General features: G+C 35.5%; 2 protein-coding genes across 20 annotated transcripts in view; one reads left to right on the top strand and one right to left on the bottom strand.

Moving 5' to 3' along the window:
* Positions 1-5,537: 5,537 nt before the first annotated feature.
* Positions 5,538-26,959, top strand: part of LOC129808794 (zinc finger protein 384) — a 183,694-nt gene continuing 162,272 nt past the window's right edge. For 9 of the 19 annotated variants that reach the window (XM_055858664.1, XM_055858659.1, XM_055858656.1 and 6 more), the window contains exons 1-2: positions 5,539-6,123; positions 14,804-17,844. The gene's annotated coding sequence lies outside the window, so the exon portion shown is untranslated. Of the gene's footprint in view, positions 6,124-14,803; positions 17,845-26,959 lie in introns of all 19 variants that reach the window. The other 10 variants (XM_055858652.1, XM_055858661.1, XM_055858658.1 and 7 more) reach the window with 3 other exon arrangements.
* Positions 11,564-23,335, bottom strand: LOC129808671 (uncharacterized). Its single transcript, XM_055858444.1, has 4 exons — positions 23,277-23,335; positions 21,611-23,184; positions 20,828-21,468; positions 11,564-11,638 (listed from the first exon to the last, which is right to left on the bottom strand). The coding sequence occupies exons 1-4, from the start codon at positions 23,333-23,335 to the stop codon at positions 11,564-11,566; spliced, it is 2,349 nt and encodes a 782-aa protein (XP_055714419.1).

The raw sequence follows: 26,959 nt of genomic DNA, 5'->3' as shown, positions 1-26,959 counted from the left end.
AGTAGACTCAATCGTTAAGGTTTCGTTGGCTCATGGGGCGACCTTCTACAAATTCTGAAGGATTTCGGACCAAGGGATCAGGGTAACGATTCGCTATTTATTTCAGGAAGGGTCAGAATAGTCGGAATAGTCCTTTCTCGTGACTCTTTTAAGGATCAGGAACAGGAGAGTTGAGTAGACTCAATCGTCAAGGTTTCGTTGGATCAAGGAGCGACTCCTGACAAATTCTGATTGATCTCGATCGAGAGGATCATAGTTACGTTGTGCCATTTAGTTAAAAAAGGGTCGGAATGGTCGGAATAGTCCTTTCCCTCGACTCTTTTAAGGATCAGGAACAGGAGAGTTGAGTAGTTTCAATCATGAAGGTTTCGTTACGTAAAGGGTCGACGTCCTATACATTTTGATGAATTTCGGACCAAGGGATCATGGTAACGTTTCTCCATTAGTTAGTAAAGGGTCGGAATGTTCGGAATAGTCCTTTTCCCCGCCTCTTTTAAGGATCAGGAACAGGAGAGTTGAGTAATCTCAATCGTCAAGGTTTCGTTGGCTCAAGGGGCGACTCCTGGCAAATTCTGATTGATCTCGATCGAGAGGATCATAGTTACGTTGTGCCATTTAGTTAAAAAAGTGTCGGAATGGTCGGAATAGTCCTTTCCTTTAACTCTTTTAAGGATCAAGGACGCAAGAGTTGAGTAATCTCAATCGTCAAGGTTTCGTTGGATCAAGGAGCGACTTCTGACAAATTCTGATTGATCTCGATCGAGAGGATCATAGTTACGTTGTGCCATTTAGTTAAAAAAGGGTCGAAATGGTCGGAATAGTCCTTTCCCTTGACTCTTTTAAGGATCAGGAACAGGAGAGTTGAGTAATCTCAATCGTCAAGGTTTCGTTGGATCAAGGAGCGAATCCTGACAAATTCCGGTTGATTTCGGACCAAGGGATCAGGGTAACGATTCGCTATTTATTTCAGGAAGGGTCAGAATAGTCGGAATAGTCCTTTCCCCGACTCTTTTAAGGATCAGGAACAGGAGAGTTGAGTAATCTCAATCATGAAGGTTTCGTTACGTAAAGGGTCGACGTCCTATACATTTTGATGGATTTCGGACCAAGGGATCATGGTAACGTTTCTCCATTTAGTTAAAAAAGGGTCGAAATGGTCGGAATAGTCCTTCCCCTCGACTCTTTTAAGGATCAGGAACAGGAGAGTTGAGTAATCTCAATCTTCAAGGTTTCGTTGGCTCATGGGGCGACCTTCTACAAATTCTGAAGGATTTCGGACCAAGGGATCAGGGTAACGATTCGCTATTTATTTCAGGAAGGGTCAGAATAGTCGGAATAGTCCTTTCCCTTGACTCTTTTAAGGATCAGGAACAGGAGAGTTGAGTAGTGTCAATCATCAAGGTTTCGTAACATAAACGGTCGACGTCCTACAAATCCCCATTGCCTTCAGATAACGGCATTATAGGATCGTTTCACACTTTAACCTAATGGATAGACTCTTCTATGTTCAATTACTTATCGGCGATTGACAACCTTCAAACGGACAAGAACGCTCAGAACGCTGAATCAATTAAAAGGTAGGTAACTTTTCAAACAGGTGGCACATTGCAGAATCGAGTGGTAACGTATCCTAAGGTTAGATCAAGACCAACACATAGTTGTACCAATAAATATTTATCTATCCTTCCCCATTCTCAATTTTGATCAAAATTGACCGAATTTGATGATCCTCAAATTCGGCTCAAACAATAGAAAAATTACAAAAATCTTTTATTCACGGTTGCAGATGCCAGGACCCCTGAAAAAGATTGTGGCGTTCCTAAATAGTAACGACGTTAGAATATAACTGATACTGATAGATTTTTATTAAGGACTTTTGTTTAATTGTTAATTGTCTTGTTTGCAATGGGATCTTGGTCACAATAAGCCGATAGGCTTCAGACCTATATCAAGGGTTGCTTTCTGATGTTGCTTTCTGAAATTTAAATTTAATAACCTAAATATAACTAATATATGACTTATAGTGTGCAGGCATTACTTATGGCCACATTAAGGACATATCTCATTACAGTTGATGATCTTTTTGACCAATTAAAGCAAAATTTTAAGAGTAATTTCTTTCATGTAGTTTCTTTCGATATATCCAAGTGAATTTACTAGGAAAATCCCACAATTCCCGGAAAATATGTGATTTTTTCATTCTCCTAAGTGGGAAAAAGAGAAAAAGTTAGGTTATGTACAACAAAATGGAAGTTCATGAAAAAATTCAATTAGATCATTCACACGATACTCGCTAAACCAAATATCTGTGAGGGCGTCACACGTCAAATTCTGTGGCCATAAGTTAATAATCTTATCAAATAGGTCATAACTTATGGCCTTGTCTTGGAAGTTTTGAAAAATAGTACTAAATAATTTTTAATTGAAGATAATTAATTTAATTAATTTAGTCAATTAAAATTGTGAGATCATTAGCAAATTTCTTAACAATTTGACGTATATTTGATCGTCAGGCGCGAATTAGTAAAATAATCTCCAGAAAATGATCAAAAATTCTATCGAAATATAAAAGTAAATCAGTTTAAAAGTTGTAATTAATGATAGCACATCAAATAATCCCAATTTTGTGGTACTTCAAAATTAATTTGTAGGAAAAAATTGAAGATATCTGCAAGGTGGCCACAAGTTTAGACTGGCCATAAGTAATGACGCCATTCTAGGAAAACTATCTCTCACAAATCTAGCAATATCTTGTTCATTTCAGTTAACTGGTTTCTATATTAAGTAATGACTATCTGCGACGTTGGACTTGATCAGAGTTTCTTTGTAAAACAAAAATAAATCTCTATAACTAAATTCTAACCAAAATATGACCCTCAAGACAATATTAGTAGAGAGGCATGTTGTCTTGAGGGTAATATCTTAGTCAGAATTTAGTTAGAAATTTTTTTTTGTGGTAGAAAAAAAACTCCGTTTAGGTCCAACGTTGCAGATAGTTATATTTTGGTCACAATTACAATTCTTGACCTTATTCTTGACCATTCTCCAGGATCAAACAAAGTGAAACCAAACTACTCATATTTTGGTCACAATTATTAAAACAGAAACGAGTTATACTGAGATGATCAAGATGCTGAGACTCACCTCTTTACATCTGCAAAGCTTCTCCCCAAGTGGCATTTATCGCTATAAATGAGTAGAGATGTCTGATATCTGTTCAAAAATATTGGCGAAGATTTTACAAATTTCTTCTATATAACCGCATAAAAGAGGCCCATATTCGGGTGAATAGGGAATTTTCACATACGAAATATAACAATTTTTCATATTTGACGTAATCACGTCATCTTGTACGGTAAAATGTATCAATTCTAACTAAATAAAAATATTATCACTGCACAATATCAATTTTATAACTACTGATCGCAGAATTGTCATTTCTTTTGCATTTTCATTTAGAAACTTGCTTAAACATTTTCCTCAAATGAACAATTATTTATCCCCAAACGATTCAGTTAGATTTCCTGTGACACGTGCACTTTTATCGCGTATGAAAATTTAATGCAATGACTATTTTCCGTTAGAGGATACAATATTAGTGAATAGTATTTCATTCCCGACCTGAAATTCTCAAGGGAAAGCTGGAAAATAAAATAAAATAAAATTGAATAAGTTTTATTGCCCTTTCAATCATACCATTGAAAAACTTAAGGATATCAGATTTTTACTGCTTTTATTGGTGGAATACATCATTTTAAGCACCATTCTGGACAAATATCGCGAGGCTCATCAATGTTTTGTGCATAATTTTACATTAAATTGAGTTTAGAGCCATCAATTTTCTGTAATTTTCCACGCCATAATCTTCTATTTGTTCCGATAAAATAAAATTGAGATGCTATAACGTGAATAATTAAAAAAAAAACATAGAAGAAAACACATTTTTACATATTTTTGTGATTTTATTTACATTATGTCATACATTATAATCACATTTCAAATTTCTTATAACAATAATGTTACTGCACAGTAAACACTTCAATTTTATGCTTTTTATGAAAATTTTCTGCATTCTGGGCACCGTTTATGCAATTTAGTTTCACGTTAGAAGATCAGGAAGCTGTCCTAATTTTTACAATTTGGCTTCGCTGGAATTAAATAAGGAAAATGTTAATTCTTACGAATGAAGTATTAATTCATAATTTTTCCATCAATTACACTCACTTTTTCGAATTCGATCCCTTTTTTTCTATGTGCTCGACTCCAATGCAAACGTTGGTGCACTTCAAGGCTTTAATTTATGTTCAACATAAGTTTTTTTTCACAAATTTTCATTGGAATATGAATCTCTGCTTAGTATACAAAGCAGAATTTGACAATCTGGTAGCGCCATACAAAAAGAACACAAATTGTATATAAGTTGTCTCCTTTACGGAACAAATGTAACTAAAAAATATCAAAATGTGATGTTCATACAGTTTCATGCCATTATGTCAACATAACAGCGAGAATATGTAAGATAAATATACTTTCGATGTTTCTGACATAGTCTTATACATTTTCACTCAAAAATAGATTGTATTGTAGCTTGTTTATGGATCTAAAAACATTTAGTCATCATTTTAAGGGAAAATACCAACATAATAACCGAAATTTATCAAATAAAATGTATTATTCATATTAATAGAAAATAACTGATATTTTCTATACAATTTTTAGATAAGTTATTCTTCTGGTATGTAACGCATATAATTTTCAATCAATATACTTCCATCATGTCCATACATTATATTATTTAGAAATATCTCGATTACATTGAAAATATGTTGGTTACATTTGAGACATACATTATTTGGATATCAAATGGCGTTTGGGTCAAAACACTAATAATGAATTGTGGAAGTTAAAATGGCCTATACGACCAATGATTCGGGATTTTCTGCCGTCTTGCCCAGTTTAGGTGGGTTCTGAAGTCGGCGGCAGCAACAGATGGCCTAAGAGGAAATAAATCTATCTATCTATCAATATTGCTAGATTTGTCAGAAATATTTTTGCTATAAGTCATATATTAGTCATATTTAGGTTATTAAATATAAATTTGAGAAAGAAACATCTGTAAATCCATTATTTATGGAAATTGAGGTAACTTTTGAAAAACTGAGAGACTTTTCTGTCTCAATGTGAATTGTTTTTACTGAATTCTGACCGAAATATGACTTTTAAATGGAAAATATTATCAAAAATTTGAAACAACCTTTGTGATTGATTAATACTGTGATACTTTTTTTCTGGTTATTTTCTGGCTATTTTCTGGGTATTTTATGGATATATCTGAGTTAAGTGCTATTTTAGTCGGAATATAAAGGGTTGACTGGATGATAAAAAAGAAAATGCATGCTTCTGGTCGGATGACCATCAACTGTCGCGACGCAGGCTCATTCAGGGGGTCCGAGGGGATGGTTGTCATGAATGCAACGCATCCCTCTCCTGCCCCACACCATCCACCTGCCCAGAAATTTACCAATCGAGTGGCAAGAACGAGGGTGCACCGAGTGCAGCTTAAGTGCAGTTTGCATCGCGGTTGATGCAAGTTCGACAAGCCTAAAATTATACACCCATTAACTAAAATAGACACACACAAAAAATTAAGAAAAAAAAATAAACTTAAATTACTTTAAAAAAAAATACTACCAAAAAAAAAATAGAAATAAAAATTTTAAATTAAAAAAACAACTAAATAAACAAAACGTTTTAATTTACCGAAAAAAGAAAAAAAACGGAAATACCAAAATTGCAAACTAGAAACCAACAAAAAAACGCCATTTAACCCCCCGTTCCCCAACTGTTACCAAAATTCAACCAAAAAATAACCAGAAAATAGCTATTTTGGGCCAAAAGTTTTGTGAAAGTTTCCCATTTAAGTTAAATTTACCTAAAAAAAAAAAAGTGCAAAATTTTCCAAGTGTGAATTTCTCTCTCTTTAAAAAAAAAAATTTAAAAATTTAGTGTGTGTGTTTCCCATTTTTTGGACCAGAAAACTAACCTCTGCATCTACGGAAAACTAAAAGCAACAGCAGGAAAATCATTTTTTTTGGGAGAAAATGTCAATTTTCTATGAAAAAGGTTGGAAAATGTCTCCCTGTGAATTTGAGGCGGGGGAAAGGGGGGGCCCACCATTTTGCCCAAAGCTTTTTCTCCCAGCCAAACTTTCAAATATGGCGGACGCGTCAGAATCCACCCACACCTCCCCACGCGCAAAAAAAAACTGCCCAATTTTCCCGGAAAAATCAGTGGGACCCCCCCGGAATTCGAGAAAAACAGAAAATCCCCAGGAAAATCCGCAGAATTTGCCAATAGAAATTCTCAAAAAGACAAAACAAAAAAAAAAACAGAAGCCATCCCCTAAATGTTGGCAAACGTTTAGCATTTGAATTGGGGGGATGGAGGCACCATTGCCACATCGAAGCACCCCCATGTGCCCCCCTTTTAATTCAACAAATTTGTGCAAAAAAAAAAAATAATTCCAGAATCAAAAAGTGATAAGACACAAAATCCTGTGACAATAACCATTGTGTTGAATTATTGTGACTTCTGTCGGGATTTTGTGGAAAATTTAATTTTTCCAAGAACTAATTGAGTTAAATTGTTGAAAAAATTAATGAGAATTAGAGTATAATTGACATTGTGACTAAATTCTGACCAGAAATTGACTATTTATTAACTGATTTATCAGAAAAATAGGAAAAAAAAGACAGATATCAATTTAAGAGTCACTTAATGACGGAATTTTTGGCCAGAATATGGCAATTTGGAGGCGGATTTGTCATAAATAACATAATTTTAATTTGGGAGTCAGTCATTGACTTAATTTGACCGGAATATGACTATTTATAAACTAATTCATCAGGAAGATCGGAAATAAAACAAATAGCAATTTAAGAGTCACCTAATGACTCGATTTTGACCAGAATGTGACTATTTGGGGGCAGATTTGTCTTAAAAAGATAATCTTCAATTTAGGAGTCACTAAATGACTCAATCTTAACCGGAATGTGACCATTTTCAGCCGGATTTGTCATAAATAACATAATCTTTAATTTTGGAGACACTCAATGACTCAATTTGACCAGAATATGATCATTTATTAACTGATTTATCATTAAGGTTGCAAATAAGACAAATATCATTTAAGGAGTCACTTAATGACTTAATTTTAACCAGAATGTGACTCTTTGCGGACAGATTTGTCATAAATAAGGTAAACTACAGTTTAGGAGTCGATCAGTGACTCAATTTTGACCAGAATATGACTATTCATTGATTGATTTATCAGACAGATCGCAGAAAAAACAAATATCAGGTCAGAAGTTTGTTATAAATAAGATAATTAGTTCTTATTCTTCAATTTAGGAGTCAGTGAAAGACTAAATTTTGAACAGAATATGACTATTTACTGACAGATTCATCAGACAGATCGCGAATAAGACAAATATCAATTTAAAAGTCACTCAATAACTCAATTTTGACCAGAATATGACCATTAATTAACTGATTTATCAGACAGGTCGCAAATGAGACAAAATTCAATTTAGAACTCACTTAATAACGGAATTTTAACCAGATTATGACAATTTTCAGGCAGATGTGTCATAAATTAGATAATAAAATCTTATTTCTCAATTTAGGAGTCACTAAATGACTCAATTTTGACCAGATCAGTATTTATTAATTAATTCATCAGAAAGATCGGAAATAAAACAAATATTAATTAAGAAGACACTTCATTACGCAATTTTGAACATAATATGACTATTTATTAACTGATTTTTCAGACAAATCGCAAATAAGAGAAATATCAATTTAAGAGTCAATTAATGCCTCAATTTTGACCACAATGTGACCATTCATTAACTGATTTATCAGTCAGTTCGCTAAATAACGCAAATATCCATTTAGGAGTTACTTAGTGACGGAATTTTAACCGGAAGATGAGTATTTCAGGCAGATTTATCATAAGTGAGATAATCAATTATTATTCTTCAATTTAGTAATCAGTCATTGAATCAGTTTTGACCAGAATATGACTATTTATTAACTGTTTCGTCAAAGAAATCGCAAATAAGACAATTATCAATTTAATAGTCACTTAATGACACAATTTTGATCAGAATGTGACTATTTTGGGGACAGATTTGTCATAAATAAGATAAACTTGAATTCAGGAGTCAGTCATTGACTCAATTTTGACCAGAATATGACTATTTACTGACTGATTCATCAGATAGATCGCAAATAAAACAAATCTCAAATTAAGAGTAACCTAATGACTCAATTTTGACCTGAATATGATCATTTGCAGGCACATTTATCACACATAAGATAATCTTTAATTTAGGAGTCCGTCAGTGACTCAATGTTGACCGGAATATGACTATTTATTAATCGATTTACCAGACAGATCGCAAAAACACGAATATTAATTTACAAGTTACTTAGTGACGGAATTTTTATTACAATATGACCATTTGCAGGAAGATTTATCATATATAACATAACGTCGGTTACGGCTACCTCTGTCGTATTTGCATTTCTTTTATGTCAGCATTTCACGCAAGACGTCTGTATTGTAGTTGCTCCGAATGCAGATACAAAACAAATGCAGATACGATAGAGGTAGCCGCAACCGACGATAATCTTCAATTTAGGTCTGAGTCATTGACTCAATTTAGACCAGAATTTGACTAAATTTAGGAGTTACTTAATATCAATTTAGGAGTTACTTAACGACGGAATTTTGACCAGAATATGACCATTTGCAGGCAGATTTGTCAGTAAAGCGTGTCCGAGATTTAAATTCCAAGAAGACATATGACTCTCATTAAAAAACTATAGTACATATAAAAATACTAGTTATATTTCTTGAAAGGGTATTTCATTGTGATTCAAATCCACTTTATGGTTTTTTATTCAAGCGGTTTCTCCGCGAAATCTCGCATCATCTTCTTTACTTCCCTCCGAAGGCTCTGGACAAGGTCGTCCCCATGATCTCTGACGACATTCTTCCACTTTCGTGCGAAGTTCTGCAAATTTTTGGCTGGATTAGCCTTCTTGTTCAAGTCTCCTTTCAAAATTCCCCAGTATTTCCCAATGGGGCGGACTTTTGGAGTGAAGGGCGGCTTGATCTTCTTATTTACATATTTGACATTGTTGTTGGCAACGGAAAAGTATTCCAGGGTGGCTTTCGCGTAATGACATGATGCCAAATCAGGCCAAAGTAGAGGAGGGATGTCGTGGCTTTGATACAGTGGCAAAAGTCCTTTTTGGAGGCACTCTTTAATGTAGATATCCATGTTCATCGTCCATATCACGAAAAATTCTTCGTTGCGAAGAACTTGTTGTACTCCTTGAACCTGTACTTAGGAGTCACTAAATGACTCAATCTTAACCGGAATGTGACTATTTTCAGCCGGATTTGTCATAAATAACATAATCTTTAATTTTGGAGACATTCAATGACTCAATTTGACCAGAATATGATCATTTATTAACTGATTTATCAGTAAGGTCGCAAATAAGACAAATATCATTTAAGGAGTCACTTAATGACTTAATTTTAACCAGAATGTGACTCTTTGCGGACAGATTTGTCATAAATAAGGTAAACTACAGTTTAGGAGTCGATCAGTGACTCAATTTTGACCAGAATATGACTATTCATTGACTGATTTATCAGACAGATCGCAGAAAAAACAAATATCAGGTCAGAAGTCACTTAATGACGGAATTTTGACCATAATGTGACTATTTACAGGCATATTTGTTATAAATAAGATAATTAGTTGTACGTTTGTACGTTATCAATCCGTTATTCTCTTTGATTCTCTGCACTAAACTCTTGGAGATACCCAGTTTTTTTGCCCAGATCTCTGACTGAAAAGCAAGGTTGCTTCTGGAAAAGCGCCAACACTCTCTTCTCCATCCTCTTGTCTACAGCTCCAAGTTTTCTGCCACATCCTGCCCAAGCAGCAATTTTTTCTTAAAATAGTCTTGTAGAATTCCCTAAGTAAGGCACTATAGAACCAAAAATCTATTTAATTACTTATAACGCTCTTGCTTCTTTCATTGAGATTACTATAAGTAAAGTGGCGCACTCTTAATGATCTTAAGAGCTGCTATAGGAATTTCAATAGAAAATTTTCACTTTAAGTCTTTTAAAAGTGCACTAAAAGACTTGTCTAATACTTGGTTCTATAAGGCAGCTATTTTGCTTCTTGGGTGGCTTCCGGACAACAGTCTTGAGTTCCTTGAAGCGTACTAATAACCCTTCGCACCGTCGATGGACACTTTCCGGTGATCCTTTCGATTTCAGAATAGCTCACTTTTGGATTATTTAGGTACATGTCCACGATCAATTTGCGCAGGTTCTCCATTTTTATCACTTTTCTCAGCCAAAACACAACCTTTTTCAATTTATTTATTTTTTTTTTCAAAAATGAGAAGTTGACGAAATTCTCTTGAAACGTGAAAAAAAAATCAAAACAAAACTCAATTCCTATCATGTCGAAAAATTTGGAATTTAAATCCCGGACACGCTTCATTTACTGACTGATTCATCAGACAGATCGCAGAAAAAAAAACCAGTATCAATTCAGAGGTCACTCAATGACGGAATTTTGACCACAATATTGGTAATAGTGCTATGGGGTGTGATGGTGTCTTTCTGGATTTTATTAAATTCTTCTCCCGGTTATTATTATTATTATTAATCGTATTGAGATATATTCATTGCAAAGGTAATCATTTTTACAATATCCACACTCTTAGAAAAGTTTAGACGTGATTACTAATGAAAATTAGTAGTTCGGGCGATTATTATCAAATCTATTTAAAATAGTTCTTATATTCTTAAAACATTATACTCATAATAAATTTATTAGTAGTGAGAATATAAGACAATATTTACGTGGATAAGTTGCGGCAATTATTTCATAATGCTTTCATACAATGATATTTGCTTGTGTTAATTAAATGAAATCGATATTCCAACTAATATTGGTCACTAATTCCTTTTAGTTCTCACAACCAATGTAAATAGATGGGCCTATATTTTCATAAAGTTATGACTACTTTTCCAATAGTAAAGAGTGATTTTTATTTTAGTAATGCGTTGAAGCTCCTTCGAATTTTAAGCAACTAATAAGAAATATGCATCACAATGAATGCTATATAGTAACCACAACTAATATGATATAGTTATTACAGCCAATAAGATGGGTATCAACCCCATTTATTTAGTAATTGGAACTAATATGTTATAGTACCCATTACTATTTTGATTTAGTTGTGATAACTAAATGAAAAGGATACTTTAACTAATTGTGGTCAACTAACTCCGGATGATTGGAAGCTTGCCATGGTCACTCCGATCCCAAAGGTTGCCTCTCCCTCTGATCCCTCGGACTACAGACCTATTAGTATCCTACCCGCGTTGTCGAAGCCTTTGGAGATGCTTCTTCTCGACCAGATGCAGTCGTATCTAGAACAAAATCAGCTATTGTGTAGTTTACAGTCTGGCTTCAGAAAGGGTCACAGCACCACGACAGCCCTTCTCAAGATCCAGCATGACATCGCGGTTGGTCTGGATAATGACATGTTTGCAATTTTAATTTTATTGGACTTCTCGAAGGCGTTCGACTCGATTCCTCATGGGCTACTGCTCGATAAGCTTCGATATTATTTCGGTTTTACTGACACGGCAGTGTCTATGATCGCCTCATACCTTGGGAACCGCTCTCAGGTTGTTAGGTCTGGGGAATCACTTTCCTTACCGTTGACGCGTAGCGCGGGGGTGCCTCAGGGTTCAATTTTGGGTCCTATATTATTCTCTTTATTTATTAACGACCTTCCTTTAAAACTCCTATACTCCTCGTATCACCTCTACGCAGACGATCTTCAGATTTACTGCTTTGGCGACTATGGGTATCCGGAATTCTGTTCTGATGCTTTAAATGATGACCTTTGTAGAATCTCTGGATGGTCGTCCGATAATGGCCTTGTATTAAACCCTAAAAAGTCGCAGGCTATTGTCATTCATAGTCGTTTTCGGTGCCCCGCTGTACCTCCTATTGTTCTGCTAGATGAGGTGATTCCTTTCACTGATTCTGTGAAGAATCTTGGGGTATTATTTAATGATACTCTCACGTGGAGTAATCATTTTTCTGAGGTGTGTAGGAGGGTTTATTATGGTCTTCGGACTCTGCGTCGATTCCAGTCCTTTACCCCGGTCGAGACTCGCCTACTTTTGGCTAGAGCTTTGCTCGTTCCACACTTCATGTATGGGGCGGAACTTTTTTTTGGCACTGACAAGACTTCTTTAAAAATGCTGAAGAGAGCATTTAACTCCCTTGTAAGGTATGTATTTGACCTTGGTCGCTTTGATCATGTCACCTCTTGGGCCGCCAGGATTCTGGGACGGCCATTCCTGGACCACCTTCAGTTTCGGGCTGTTGAGTTTATCTGTCGCCTGTTGTGGACAGGTCGACCGGCATATCTTGCGGGGCTGATTGAGCGCGGGCCGTCCGAGAGGTCTTCGTGTCTGCTCATTCCGAGATCGGTGGGTCGCATCTTGCGCTGTTCTTTATTCGTTGGGGGAGTCATTTTTTGGAATGAACTCCCACGAACTCGTAAGCGGGAGCTTTTGAATCGCTTTGCGTCATTGATTGAGGGATTTTTGACCTCATTTTGTTTTGTTTTTCTTTTCAATTAATTTCTGTTATTCATTTGTATTTCGTTTCTTTTCTTTTGTTCTAATTTTTATTCTTTTATTCTGTACAATTTTCATGTAAGAGGGCATGCCCTATTGGTTATCAATAAATTCAAATTCAAATTCAAACTATTTCATTTAGTTACCCAAACTAAATATATAGTTGGGTCTATATTTACTATATTTTATAGTTCTAATAACTGCATATGACCTTGTACGAACTAATTTTTTCTAAGAGTGCATATCCCGTTTTTTTTGTTCCCCCCTTACCTACCCCCTTACCAAGGTCTTAGGCCTTGAGGCCTATTTTGACCAAAATTAAATTGTTCAGATAACCGAAATACATTCATCCATGTATTCAAAAATACCAAATTGTCGATCAATAATAAGAAAAATATTTTTCCTATATCAACTGGTAAAAATAAGTAATTAAATAAATAAATAACAGATATGAATTAGGACCTTACACATCACTAGCCGTGTTAATATCCATATCCCGTGTTAGAAGAATCTGCTAGTCCGTTTGTAGACTCGCCCTGGAGTGCCTTCCATGATCCCGGAGTTGTTGGGCGTAGGCGGTGAATTATATTACGTTATTAACTTATGAAAATGGCCTAAATTAGACAATAAAATGAAAATTGCCTGTCCCTTTTCGTCGATCAGGTCAAAAATCCAGGTGTAATCTTCAATACAACTGTTTCTTGGTCGGATCAGGCCACTTCTATTTGCCGTAAGGTCAACTATTCTCTTTACACTCTTAGACGCTTCCGGGACATCACGCCCTATGACACTCGCTTGATCCTCGCGCGAGCGCTTCTTCATCCTTTCTTTAATTATGGTGCAGAGCTCTTCTTTGCAGCGGATACTGGCACAATCCGTCGTCTTTCAGTTTCGTTTAATGATCGTGTTAGGTATATCTGCGGCTTAAATCGTCGGGACCAAGGGACTCGCAAGTTGACCTTATTATATGGAGCTCACTGAAGCCAATTCCTAAATTGATCTCGGACTCAGCTCACAGTGTTCCCAGGAAAAAATGTATTTAAACAAAAATTTAGTATATTTATCTCTACATACGGAAAGGTATCTAATAATATGGAAAAACTTTTCACCTTTTAGATATTTAGCGTAACGGTCGCGAGTGCAAAAAAAATCCCATATAAATTTAAATAGAAATATGAGAAAGTGGCTTCAAATTTCAGGCAACTTGCCAGGGGCTTGGTCGGGACCATATCTCCCCCTTCAGTTACATATTTTGTTGGCTGCGATTTACCATCTCATCTGAGAATGAGAGCAGTGCATTTTTCTGTTCCATTTTCTGGATTTCTTTATGTCCTGGATACCTGTCTTGTCTTCTGGTTAGGGGGAGAGTTCGGTATGGTTCGAGGACTCATAGTGCCTAAAGTTCAAGATGACTGCCTCTATCGGTCACTTTTTGTAAAACGCGTCATTCTGTTTAATTTTCTTCCGAGTGGTAGCCCTATTTCTGCGTCTGCTATTCGTAATTTCTATCTTCAGGCTCGATCCTAGAAACATTTAATTTGTTTCTTGAACTTTCTTCATTTTAAATTCTTTTCACTCTATTTTTATGTTCCTCTTTTTATCTGAATTTTTATTTTTTATGACAATTTGTAAAGGGATGACCCTATTCTTGTGATTAAATAGAGTAATATGACTAGGGTAAAGTGGTACAAGTTGGACAATGGTATAATTTGATAAATTTAGTACTTCATTTTTATTTGTATATTTTTAATGCTTTAGTTTTATAAATTGGTTTCTTGTGCTTAGAAACAAATTTTGTACTGTATTTATCAAGAAAAAAGCCATGTCCAACTTGTACCGACAAATTGTCCAACTTGTATCACTAATTCCAAATTATACACTTTACCCTATTTCTCGGCCGAAATGTGTCCCTGGTGTCCCTGTTACTGAATTCTGACCCAAATCTGACCTTTTTGGCAAATTCTGCGGATTTTAATTATATTTCTGTTAAGATTAAAATTTGTGTAATTTATTCTAAGACATCTAACGTTTTAATTCCAGATGACTCAGGCACAAGATCCAGCCGACCGAACACGGGTCAAGTGGCCCTAGTTTGAAAAGGGCAAAATAAAAAAACCACTGTTTTTTTGCGTTACATGAACAATTTTGCATGAAAGTGCAGAAAGATTGAGAAGAAAAGACATTAGAAATTTGACAATTTTGTGTGAAATTTAACCTAAAAAAAACCACGCGAACAATTGTCAAAAAGAGGGTCCAGTTGACGCAAAGTGACCACCACGCTCCACAAAAATATAAAACACCATTACACTGACACCGGAACAAACAGTTTTCAGTACCACATTCCATTTAGCTAGCATTCATTCAACATAACCTCCAAAAAACAACAATATACATAAAACTACACACAGAAAACAATTTACACACAAAATAACATAAAAAACAACACACACAGAAAAAACCTAACCTCCAATACAAAACAGATTTTAAACAAAAAAGAGAAAAACAAAAAAAACAGAATTCAATTCAGCAGCAATAAAATACAAAATACACAGAAAAAAAGAAATTACACAAAAAATTACACAATTGACATAAAGGGCTCAAAGTCGACAAAAAAAAATATATATAGAGTATTAAAATAAGAAAAAATAAAAGTATATTGAAAAAAAAAATAAAAAAGTAAATATTATATATTGTGTATAAAAAATATAATTTAAACAACAAAAACACAAAAAATAATTTTAAAAAAATACCAAGTGATGTGATTGAAGAGAGAAAGAGTGAGAGAGAATTTCTATGCTGTTTTCACGTACGAGAGAGAGAGAGAAAGAAATATATTTAGAAAAAAAACAACAAACAAAACCAAAAAACATTTTAAAAAAAAGCACTTTAAAAAAAAACCAGTTTAAAAAAAGCAAAAATCCTCGCATAAAAAATGTGATTTTAGGACATTTTGACAAATTTTCTAACAAGTGAAAAAAATATAATTTAAAAAAAAGAACTATAACCTTTAAAGTGAAAACTAACCTAAAAAAAGTGAATTAGTGAAAGGCAAACCGAAAACAAATTAAAATTAATTAAAAAAAAATAAATATATATCGTGAACGGTGTTGATAATACAATTTTCGTGGGCTATTTTTTATTTGAAAAAACAAAAAAAAAAAAACAAAAACAAAAATCAATAAATAGAAAAAAAGAAAAATAGTGATTAGAAAGGAAATAAAACAAATAATAATGTGTGCACAAAAAGCCATCCAAGAGACACACATAGTGGGCTAGAAAAGAAAGAAATATTAAGTAAATATAATTTTTTTTTTAATTTAAAAAATATACAAAAAACAAAAAATAAAACAAATAAAATAAAATTTTGAGTTATTAGACAAAATATTGTGTTAAAAAGATAAAAACAAAAACCAGAACTGAGGACAACTTGTGAAAAAATCGGGCTACAATTCCACCATAAAAAACCACAAGTTTAAGAGATATAGAGGGAGCTAGTGACGTTAAGTAGAAAATAGTTTAAAAAATAAAAAAAAAAAACAAAAGATAAAATAAATATTTAGACAAGAAAACCACTCGGAAGTGATTATTTATTTTTCTAAAAGACTTTTTAACCAAAAAATAACCAAAAAATAACCAAAATTCGTGTTAAAACAAGTTTTTTAAAAATATAAAAACGTTCCAGTGACTTTTTTTTGGACGAAAACTCAAGAAAAAAAAACCATCAAGCTGCACAGAAAAAATAAATAAATTTATCATTTAAAAAAAGACGCAGCAAATCGAATTAAAAAAAAAACCATAAGTTTATTAAAGTTTGTTAAATTAAAAGAAAAACAAGGATTGAAGGACAAAAAAAAAAGAAAAAAAAATGTTGGGTGATACATTTCTGGGCCTATACAGTTTTTTGTGAAACCAAATTGTGATTTAGAAGACAACTTAAAGAAAAAAAAGCTCTTAAACAAAAACATAAATTTAAAATAAAACAAAAAATATAGAAAATAACTTAAAAAAAAGAAAACTAAATAAAAACCGTCAGAGACAAATCCTTCGAAGAAATTTTAAGTGAAAGAAAAACAAACAAAAAACAAACCGAAAGTTACTAACAAACATAATAAAAAAGAAGATTAAGACAAAAAATACAAGAAAAAAAAGGAATAATAAAACGAGATTATGGAAAATTGTGCCTTAAATTGGCCTTATTTGAAAGCTTAAGAGAATCTAAACTAATTTAAAAGAAAAAGGAAAAAAAGAGAATTCAAAATATCATTTAAAAAACAAAAGATAAAAGAAACATAACCTTTATAGTAGAAAGAAAAAATTAAAAAAAAAAAATTTAGAACAAGAACAAAAAAACCAAAAAACAAATGTAAAGTGTTTTAAACCTGATTGGTCAAGGGGTTAAGGGACTGGGTCTCAATCATTGAGACCCCCAAAAAAATCCCCCTTGGAAGTGCTCGCACAATTTGAAGCAGAAAAAAAAATAAAAAATAAAAATCTAACCAAAAAATAACCAAAATCTAACCTAAACGGACCTTTTGATAAACCAACCCTAAAAAAAAAGAAGCTAACCTTACAAAAAAAAAGAGTGACCCAATTGAATTCCACTGTGTAATTTTTTCTAATATTTACAACAACAAAAGAAATTATTAAATAAATAAAAAAAAAATCTAGTCAAATTGTAAATAAAAACGCGCTTCTGAAAGATTTAAAAAAAAAGAAGAAGAAAAAAAGAAAACAATGTTTAGTACAAAAAGAAACTTTAGGCTACGTTTTTACCAAATCACTTAAACTTAGAACCATTAACAAAAATAAAGATACTATTAAAAAATTTAAAAAAAAAAACCTATATAAATATAAAGAAATAAAGAAAGAAAAGACTATTTCGAGGGATCTCTGTGTTGAGGACATTTTGGGTGTAATAGCCAACCAAAGTAATTTTAAACTAAAAAAAATAAATAAATAAAATAAAAAACTAAAAGAAAATCTGTCAAGTGAATAATGGCGCCAGGATGCAGATAGACACCTGAACCAGGATGAGTGAATAAGGAAATCAAGTGTGACCGTAAAGGCCTCCCCAAAAAGTGGTGAGAATAATCTCTATTAATTGCCTAGCACTCCACCAAAAACAAAAAAAAAATCCATTTTAGTATTTCAAAAACATTATTTAAAAAACAAAAAACATAATCCAAACGAAATTTATTGAATTTTAACTGCCCTACATGATGAAATCTTGCATGAATTTACAGGAAATTTACGTTATAATCACCTTTAAGGTTCAGGGACTTAGATTTAGATAGGATCTCGGCTCCAGCCTGAACTTAAGCAGTAGCTCATCTTTTTTAGGTGAATTTTACATCTTTTTAATGGTAAAATTAACATGAAAAAGGATACCTTTAACCCCCAATACACTTAAAAAGGGTAACATTTACATTTGCACCGATTTCAGATCAATACTTCAGGATAAAATAAACATTTCCGGAATGTTATTTAAACTTTCTCGAATTTTTGTTTTAGTGTTACGGCGTTATCACACTTGCACATTAAAATTTTAATGTGATTCACATTAATTGTCGCTTGTGAGCGTCCAAATTATGTTATTTGTGTCTTTGAGTCACTTAATATTTGGGGTTTTTCTATTTATTGATAAAGAAGTGGACTTGGCCAGCAAAAATAATTTTAAATTTACCTAAAGCATAAATATTTTTCACATTAAAAAAATTAAAGAGAAAATCGCATTAATTTTTCGCATTAATGCTATAAATCAATTTATATCAAATATTGAGGGCCAAGTCTACCTTTTTATCAACAAATAGATCAAATTTTGAATATAAAATGATTCAAAGACACAAATTACACATTTGGACTATCACCAGCGACAATTAATGTGAATCATATTAAAATTTTAATGTGCAAGTGTGATAACACAGTTAGACAGGCCGTCTTTAGTTTTAGTAAGTGAGTTAGGTTTTTCAGGACAATCTGTCCTTCCGGTGAGCATCGGAATTTGTTGATCAAATCCCATGAATCAAACACACAATTTTACCAGAGCTTTCGATAATTATCGTGTCTTCCTCAGTGGTTATTGGTTGGTCTTTTCTTTAGGATTTTTGTCACTAATTCCTCTGTTTTCTTATGCATCAGTTTTGAATTTGGTTAGGAGCTAATTTTCTTCTCTCTTTTTTTGCACAGCGAACGGACTGGTACCAGTCCGTGTGTTGAAAGCTCTGGTAAAATTGTGTGTTTGATTCATAGGATTTGATCAACAAATTCCGACGCTCACCGGAAGGACAGATTGTCCTGAAAAACCTAACTCAGTTACACCACCGTCGGGTATCCCTTTAGACCACAATTTAGTTTTAGTAGGTCATTCCAGACAAGTACCGCCTTACCTAGCCGTACTCGTCTGGTGCTGTAGAGACTGGGACAGTCACATACATAATCTAGGACCGTTTCCTCAGCGTTGTTGCATCCTCTACAGATTGTGCTGCACTGTACGTCCAATCTGTGCGGTCCGGTGCTATCCATCAAGATACACCGTCTTTTCCTTGTCCACCTTTGGCATGAACAGTCTAGAAAAGCGATAGTTAACTGTGGCCACCCAGACCGCTTTGTATTGCAACAGTACGTCCTTCTTAATGATGGTTTTCCTCATTTTGGGGAACACTCCAACAAACGGGCTCTGTCTGAGCCCGTTGAAACCGAACAAAACGTCAAAATAAGTTTGTTTAAGTACCATCCCAAGCAGCAATTTTTTCTTAAAATAGTCTTGTAGAATTTCCTAAGTAAGGCACTATAGAACCAAAAATCTATTTAATTACTTATAACGCTCTTGCTTCTATCACTGAGATTACTATAAGTAAAGTGGCGCACTCTTAATGATCTTAAGAGCTGCTATAGGAATTTCAGCAGAAAATTTTCACTTTAAGTCTTTTAAAAGTGCACTAAAAGACTTGTCTAATACTTGGTTCTATAAGGCAGCTATTTTGCTTCTTGGGATTTGACCATTGACATACCAAGTTTCATTTGTTGTTTATTCGGTTTCAACGGTTCTTGCACGCCTCTGTTCCAAGTGAGTCTCTCGGTCAAGGAGGTTTAGAGATATTTTATCAAATTTCCTATTAATGATTCTTCGTCAATATTGCCCAGAGCTTTCGGTCCTGGACATGGACCTTCTTCAGTGGTCCACTGAATTGAGCAAGTTTACCGGAGAGTCCTATACGTAGCACACCAGGAATTTCAATGTGACAGTCACAAACATACAGGGTTGGGCGAATTTTTTTTTTAAATTTTACATTTTACATCATTTTCTACATAGTAAAAAAAAGTCATTAACAGCTTTAACATGTGCTACATTTTTAACATGTAAAGTTAAAATGTCAAAAAATATAAAATTGATTGACACACGTTAAATATCAAGATCAAATTTTTAATTCTTTACTTACTTACTTACTTACTTATCCGGCGCTACAACCAATTACTGGTCTTGGCCTGACTCAGGACCCGTCGCCACTCGAGCCTGTTACGCGCCACTGTTCTCCAATTCCGCACCCCTAATGAGTTGGCGTCCTGGTCTACGCCGTCGGTCCATCTGAGGCTGGGTCGGCCTCGTCTCCTCGTAGCATAAAGTCCGCCCCTAAAGACTTTCCAGGCTGGGTCGTCCTCATCCTTGCGAACCAGATGACCAGCCCACCGGAGCCTATTGAGGCGTATTTGCTTGACGACAGTTACCTCTCGGTAGCGCTCATACACCTCATAGTTGTATAGGCTCCGGAATCGTCCCTCCTCACATATGGGGCCAAAAATCCGTCGTAGGATCCTTCTCTCAAACGCGGCTAAGAGTTCGCAATTCTGTTTGCTGAGGACCCACGTCTCAGACGAATACGTGAGGACTGGCAGGATCATAGTCCTATACAGCAGTAGCTTAGTCTTTATGCTTAAGTTTCTGGACCGAAACACTCTTGATAGACTGAAATAGGCTTTGTTGGCTTTCAGCAGCCGTGCGCGGACTTCTGTTGAGATGTTGTTGTCGGCTGTGATTGTTGACCCAAGGTACACGAAGGAGTTGACAACTTCAAAGTTGTAGTCCCCCATCGGGAGCCCTGTTTGACCGATGCTCTCCGTAGATGTTGCCGGAGTCGCTGCTGACGAGGCCACCATGTACTTCGTTTTGCCTTCATTTATCTGCAGCCCCAGATTTCGTGCCGCATGCTCAATCTGGATGAAGGCCTCCTGTACAGCTCTGGGATTGCGCCCCATAATGTCAATGTCGTCAGCATAGGCTAGGAGCTGCGTGGACTTATTGAGTATGACCCCCCTCATGCTCACGCCGGAGTCACGGATCGCTTTATCCAGTGCCAGGTTAAAGAGGACGCAGGATAGTCCGTCCCCCTGTCTGAGTCCGTTGTTTACGCAAAACTCTCGTGACAGTGATCCGTTCGCCTTTACTTTGCTCCTCACATCGGTCATGGTCATCCTAGTCAGTTTAATCAGTTTGTTCGGGATGCCGAATTCTCCCATGGCTTCGTACAGTTTTACCCTGACTATGCTATCGTAGGCAGCCTTGAAATCGATGAAGAGATGGTGAAGTGCTTGGTCATGCTCTCTCATCTTCTCCATAGACAGCCGAAGGGAAAAGATCTGGTCTGTTGTTGATTTGCCTGGAGTGAAACCACATTGGTATGAGCCAATAATGGTCTGAGCGAATGGGGCTATTCGACCAAGCAGAATAGAGGAGAATATCTTATAGGCGGTACTCAACAACGTAATACCTCTATAATGGCTACAGTTTGTGATATCTCCTTTCTTATGTATAGGACAGATAATGCCTATTTTCCATTCGTCTGGCATTACCTCTTCGTCCCATACACGGAGCACTAGTTGATGAACAACTCGGTGTAGTTGGACGCCTCCATGTTGGTACAGCTCTGCTGCAATTCCGTCTACTCCTGGCGCTCTCTAGTATGGCATCAACACCTTGAGTTGTTGGGACCTCCAACTCATCATTGAGCTGTCCGTTGAGAAGTTCATCAAAGTACTCCACCCATCGCTCCAGGATGCCATTCTGATCGGAAACCAGATTCCCTTGCTTGTCCTTACAGTATGAAGTTCGTGGCGTATATGGCTTCATACCCCGGACTTGCTGGTAAAACTTTCGCGCTTGGTGCGGCTGCGCTCTATACTCCTCAACTACACTGACCAGTTGTTCTTCCCAAGCTTTTTTCTTGCGTCTGTGCAGCTTCTTCTCCTGTTTTCTTAGCTCTCGGTAAGACTCCACACGTGCCCGCGTTTTCTGTGAACTAAGCATGGCTCGGTATGCTTCGTTCTTATGCTCAGTCGCCAGTTTGCATTCATCATCGAACCAGTCGTTCCGATCTTTCTTCCGACTGTGGCCAAGGATAGTGGTGGCCTTTCCAACAACGTGTGTTTTGATATGTTGCCACATATCGTTGATTGGCATCCTGTCTCCAGGGCTACTCGCGAAGTTCACGAGTGCATCATCCAGTTCCTCAGCATATTTATTACGGAGCTGCTCTATTTTAAGACCATCTGTGTTGATTTGGGACATCCCCGCTGGCAAAACTTCCTTGGGTGTGGATATGCGAGCCCTGAACACTGCGCCAACAAGATAGTGGTCAGAGTCGATGTTGGCCCCACGATATGTGCGTACATTCATCAGGGATGTCCGGTGTCGGCGGTCAATCAACACGTGATCAATCTGGTTGGAAGTAATCCCATCTGGTGAAGTCCATGTAGCTTTGTGTACATCTCTCCGCGGAAACCAGGTGCTTCCAACAATCAGATTGTGTGCAGCGGCGAGGTGGGTGATGCGTAGTCCGTTGTCGTTGGAAATCTCGTGCAAACTGTGGGAGCCTGCATACTGCCTGTGAATTGGCTCCCTCCCTACTTTTCCATTCATGTCACCCAAGACGATTTTAACATCGTACCTGGAGCAGGCACTTAGTGTTCGCTCCACTTGATCGTAGAACGCATCTTTTTCCTGGTCAGAGGATTCCTCGGTAGGGGCGTGAACGTTTATGAGGGTTATGTTTTGGAACATTCCCCGCACGCGTAGAGTACATAGTCTTTCACTTATCGAGGCGAAACCGATGACAGCAGGCTTTATTCTTCGGCTGACAAGGAAGCCTGTTCCGAGCACATGATGTCGAGGGTGGCAGCTATAATAAATATCATAACTCCCTTTTTCCAGGACACCCTCTTCTGTCCATCTAAGCTCTTGAAGAGCCGTTATATCAGCCTTGTATTTGGACAGGACATCGGCTAGCTGCTGAGCAGCTCGAGCTCTGTACAGAGTGCGTACGTTCCATGTGAAGACTTTTAAATCGTTGTCCGTTTTTCTTTTGCTGGGTCGTCGTCGTTGGCTCAATCCGTATCCGAGGCTCCTTCTGTCTTTCTGAACAATCTTGCTTTTACGGGGAAAGGTTGTTAGCCCCTCGCCCAACCCTCTCTAGAAGGACCAGATCCCTTGTTCGTCTGCCCCAGAATTGTGACATCCCACTGGGGTTGGTTACCCAATCTTCCGTCACGCATCTGGGTGTACCGGGGCCTACCAGGCATCTCGCCCTCTTGGAGGTGAATATCGGAATTGGGGGGAAGAGGCTATACGTTACGCATTCACCCCCCTTTAGACCCCTTTTAATTCTTTACTCAATCAAAAAAAAATTTCTCTGTAATCAGTAAAATATTTTGCGGTTTTTTTTCTGTAAAGCTTGTCGTCTAAAATGTATGATGAAATTTACTGGCAATCCCAATTCAAATTTTCTACTACCCGGTTGAACCGATTGAACCAATATAATAGTAACCATCTAAACGATTAATAATTTTTGAACTACATGCTCATCTACATGCATCTACATGCTCAGGGACTTTTCTAATTGTTCTGTGGTTTCTGCTTATCAACAATATTGTAAAAATCATAGAAATTAAGATTTATTCCTGCTCTCTTCCTAACAATAATTTTTTTTGTGGGATTTTGCAATATACGTTGTCCAATACATCACATTCCAGAAAACAATGTTCATGAAGAGAATTAGTGTTTCCTTAGAACTGATTCTGTGGTAATATTATATCCATTTTTAATAAAATTTGGACAGAATCCGAGTAATAAAGATCTAAATTGTTAAACGTTGCCTTCGAAAGCTGTGAGGATTTTATATTGAATTTTAATCATTTTGTGCTGAAGCTGTGCGTTCTTTATGTGCAATTTTAACCTTTTCGTGTTAAAGCTATGAGCTATGAGTGTATTACATACAAGGGAAATCATTTTAAGCTTAAGTTGTGCGCAATTTGAACACAATATTAACCGTTTTATGCTGAAGCAGTGCCGGTTCTATGACTTTAACCATATTTAACTTAAGCTGTGCGTGCTTTATGCACAATTATGATCGTTCTTTAATAAAGATTAATTTTAAAATATAGAATGCGGCTTTGGTTTATGCGTTCTGTATTTCAATCCCCTGTATTAAGAATACATAGTCCATAATTTTCCTGCTCTCCTGGACTTTTTGAGCGGTTTTTTCAATACACAAAAATAGCTAAATAATTCTTGATCAACTCTTCTATTTAAAGAACTTTCCTTTGGTTTGAATTTTTGGATAAATGATACTCAATAATGTAGAACCACTGTATTATATTTACATTGCAATTTATTGCAAATGTTGCAAATACACTAAATCGCAAACGTTGACTTACTTCTCATCAGTAGGTTTGTCATAACAAAATTTTGTTCACGGCTTTCCGAAGAATGTTTTCTTGATATTCCTGGTAAGCAATATCAATATTGATATTGCTTACAGGAAAAGTTTAAAAGATACAAAAATGCTTAATTTTCCTTTTTTACATCTTACATATTTTTACATGTTTTTTTTTTTTACATGTAAAATGTAAAAAATATTTTACATTTTTTACTGAATCGATTACATTGGCCTCAATTCTGAGACCAAGATCAAGATCAAAATTTCAAGCTGTCAAATATTTCCAAGATCAAGATTTCATATTCTGACGCGAAACATTAATGGAACCTTAAAATGTCTTGGCTAAGAACTAAGATTTCAAGATTTTCAACACTTAACAAAACGTCACTTCTGACAAATATCTTCATTTCTTTGCCGAATTTATTGAAATTTCGCCGTATAAATTAGAAAAAATTAATTTTATGTTGTATTAAATATATTACAGTCCATAATTGGGAATAAAAGAAGTACAAACAAAACTTGTGACATGTGATAAACTCGAAAATGCTTATTCAATATGTGATTCTTTTGCAGGTATTCTCAGAGTCTTTCCGTACAGAAGTAGATCTTGAAAAATTCGAAAATCTATTTGAAGATCCAAAAAAGAGACTTTCTTACTTTTTAATACTTTCGCAAGGTGGCGGAATTTACATCCTGTTCGAATTTCGCAGTGCTCAAGTGTCAAAATGTGAAGGTCTTCACATTGTTGTGAGGAATAAAACAGAACAACGACGCTTACTGTTCTTGTCCCATTACTTTATCGCTCCATAATCACTGAGTAACTCTTTTGCGAGCTTTTTAGTGTGATATTTGATAAATTTTCCCCAACTTGTTCGAAAATTTAGTATGAAAATTCGAAATTGAATTTGAATTCTTCGAACTTCAACGACTTTTTGTGCAAATAGAGTTCCATTTACCTTTCATCCAAGACACTATTGGAGAATCTAAATCTACTTGTGATCGGGCTCAGTGTTGTACTTCGAAACGTACATCTAGAAATATGTACAATTACGATTAAATTACAAGATCAAATATAGCATTTTTCACAATTATTTTCTCTTTTTGTAACATCTCTTATAGAAATATTCCTCATCAAAAACAATTTACCGCATGAAACTCTTCAAATTGTTAGTATCTTGAAAATTCCAATCACTTCCGAGAAAGTTCTTGGAATTATTATAGAAATTTGACGTCTTAAAATCTTGAAATATTGGTTACAGAATTGCAAATCTTGATATCCACACGGTTTGTGTCTTGGATTTCAATTATTCCAAGACATTTGACAGATTTGACATCTTGATCTTGATTTTTTGATTTCAGAATACCAAAATTTTGAAATTTTCTTGATCTTGATCTTGATCTTGGTCTCAGAATTGAGGCCATTGTTTCTAAAATTCAATTCCATTTCTCCTAGATTCAAGAAATTTTAGGATATTTTTGAGTCTGGATACTTGGAATTTTTTCTGCGAGCATGTAACACTTTTCTGTCACTCCATCCGAATCCTTGATATCCTTCAAGATAACTGAATGATGCCCCGTAACTTCTGCTCCAAATCGAATTTGCGAGCGTTCGGAGTTAGATCACGTTAAGAATCTCATCTTCAATAAACTCATCTAGGCTTATCACTGGTTTTCTTATTAAAAATATTTTTTTTTCTAAAAAAAATGATGATTTTTTGTCTGTCAAAAGGGCCAAAAGTTTGTTGACAAATGATCAAATTCGTGTATTTGAACTTCCTGGACATCATTCAAGGCCAGGGACCTCTGGAATTGCCTTCGTATCGTGCCCCAAATCGAACTCCAAATCAAATTTGGAAGCGTTCGGAGTGAGATCGCGTTAAGAATCTCACTTCAAATAAGCTAATCTAGGCTTATCACTAGCTTTCTTATCAAGAATAATTCTTTTCTAGATTGAAATTGATCAGATTTGTCGGCCAAAAGTTTGTTGACAAATGATCAAAGTTAGATCACGTGTAAGCTTTGAACAAGAATAATTCTTTTCTGGATTTGTCGGCCAAAAGTTTGTTGACCATCCTGGCCATCATCCGAGGCCAGGGACTTCTGGGATTGCCCACGTATCGTGCCCCAACTTCAGAATCTCAAGTGAAATAAGCTGATCTAGGCTTATTACTAAGCTTTATCGAAACGCAATGTGCAGAGTTTTAGTTAAAAATTCAGAGAAAATCCATTTCTCAACCGATTTTGATGATTTTGGCAGTTTTGGAAAGGTGAAAAAATTCTCTACAATACTGTGGAAACTTGCTTTGTTGATAGTGGCTGCAAAGAATGCATTGAGTGTACTCTTGGGTGTACTTTGAGAATTTGGCGGGAATCTCAAAGGGGTTGTATAGGTTACTATTTTGTTTGTCTTTTTTGTTTTTTTTTTTAAATCTTTTTCCACAAAATCGAGTTCCTTCAACTTAAGACCATCCATGTGCACTAGCAAATA

Source organism: Phlebotomus papatasi, chromosome 5, assembly GCF_024763615.1.
Source record: "Phlebotomus papatasi isolate M1 chromosome 5, Ppap_2.1, whole genome shotgun sequence".
NCBI classification, from domain to species: domain Eukaryota; kingdom Metazoa; phylum Arthropoda; class Insecta; order Diptera; family Psychodidae; genus Phlebotomus; species Phlebotomus papatasi.
This window is presented reverse-complemented; position numbering and strand designations above follow the sequence as displayed.

Excerpts from the sequence above, each read along its gene's own strand:
- LOC129808671 (XM_055858444.1), bottom strand. The coding sequence starts at position 23,335 with ATGCCTGGTAGGCCCCGGTACACCCAGATGCGTGACGGAAGATTGGGT. Across the intron at positions 23,185-23,276 it reads AGATTGGGTAACCAACCCCA|CAAGATTGTTCAGAAAGACA; the intron begins GTGGGATGTCAC and ends TCCCCGTAAAAG. Across the intron at positions 21,469-21,610 it reads TCCGTGTATGGGACGAAGAG|CCCCATTCGCTCAGACCATT; the intron begins GTAATGCCAGAC and ends TTGGTCGAATAG.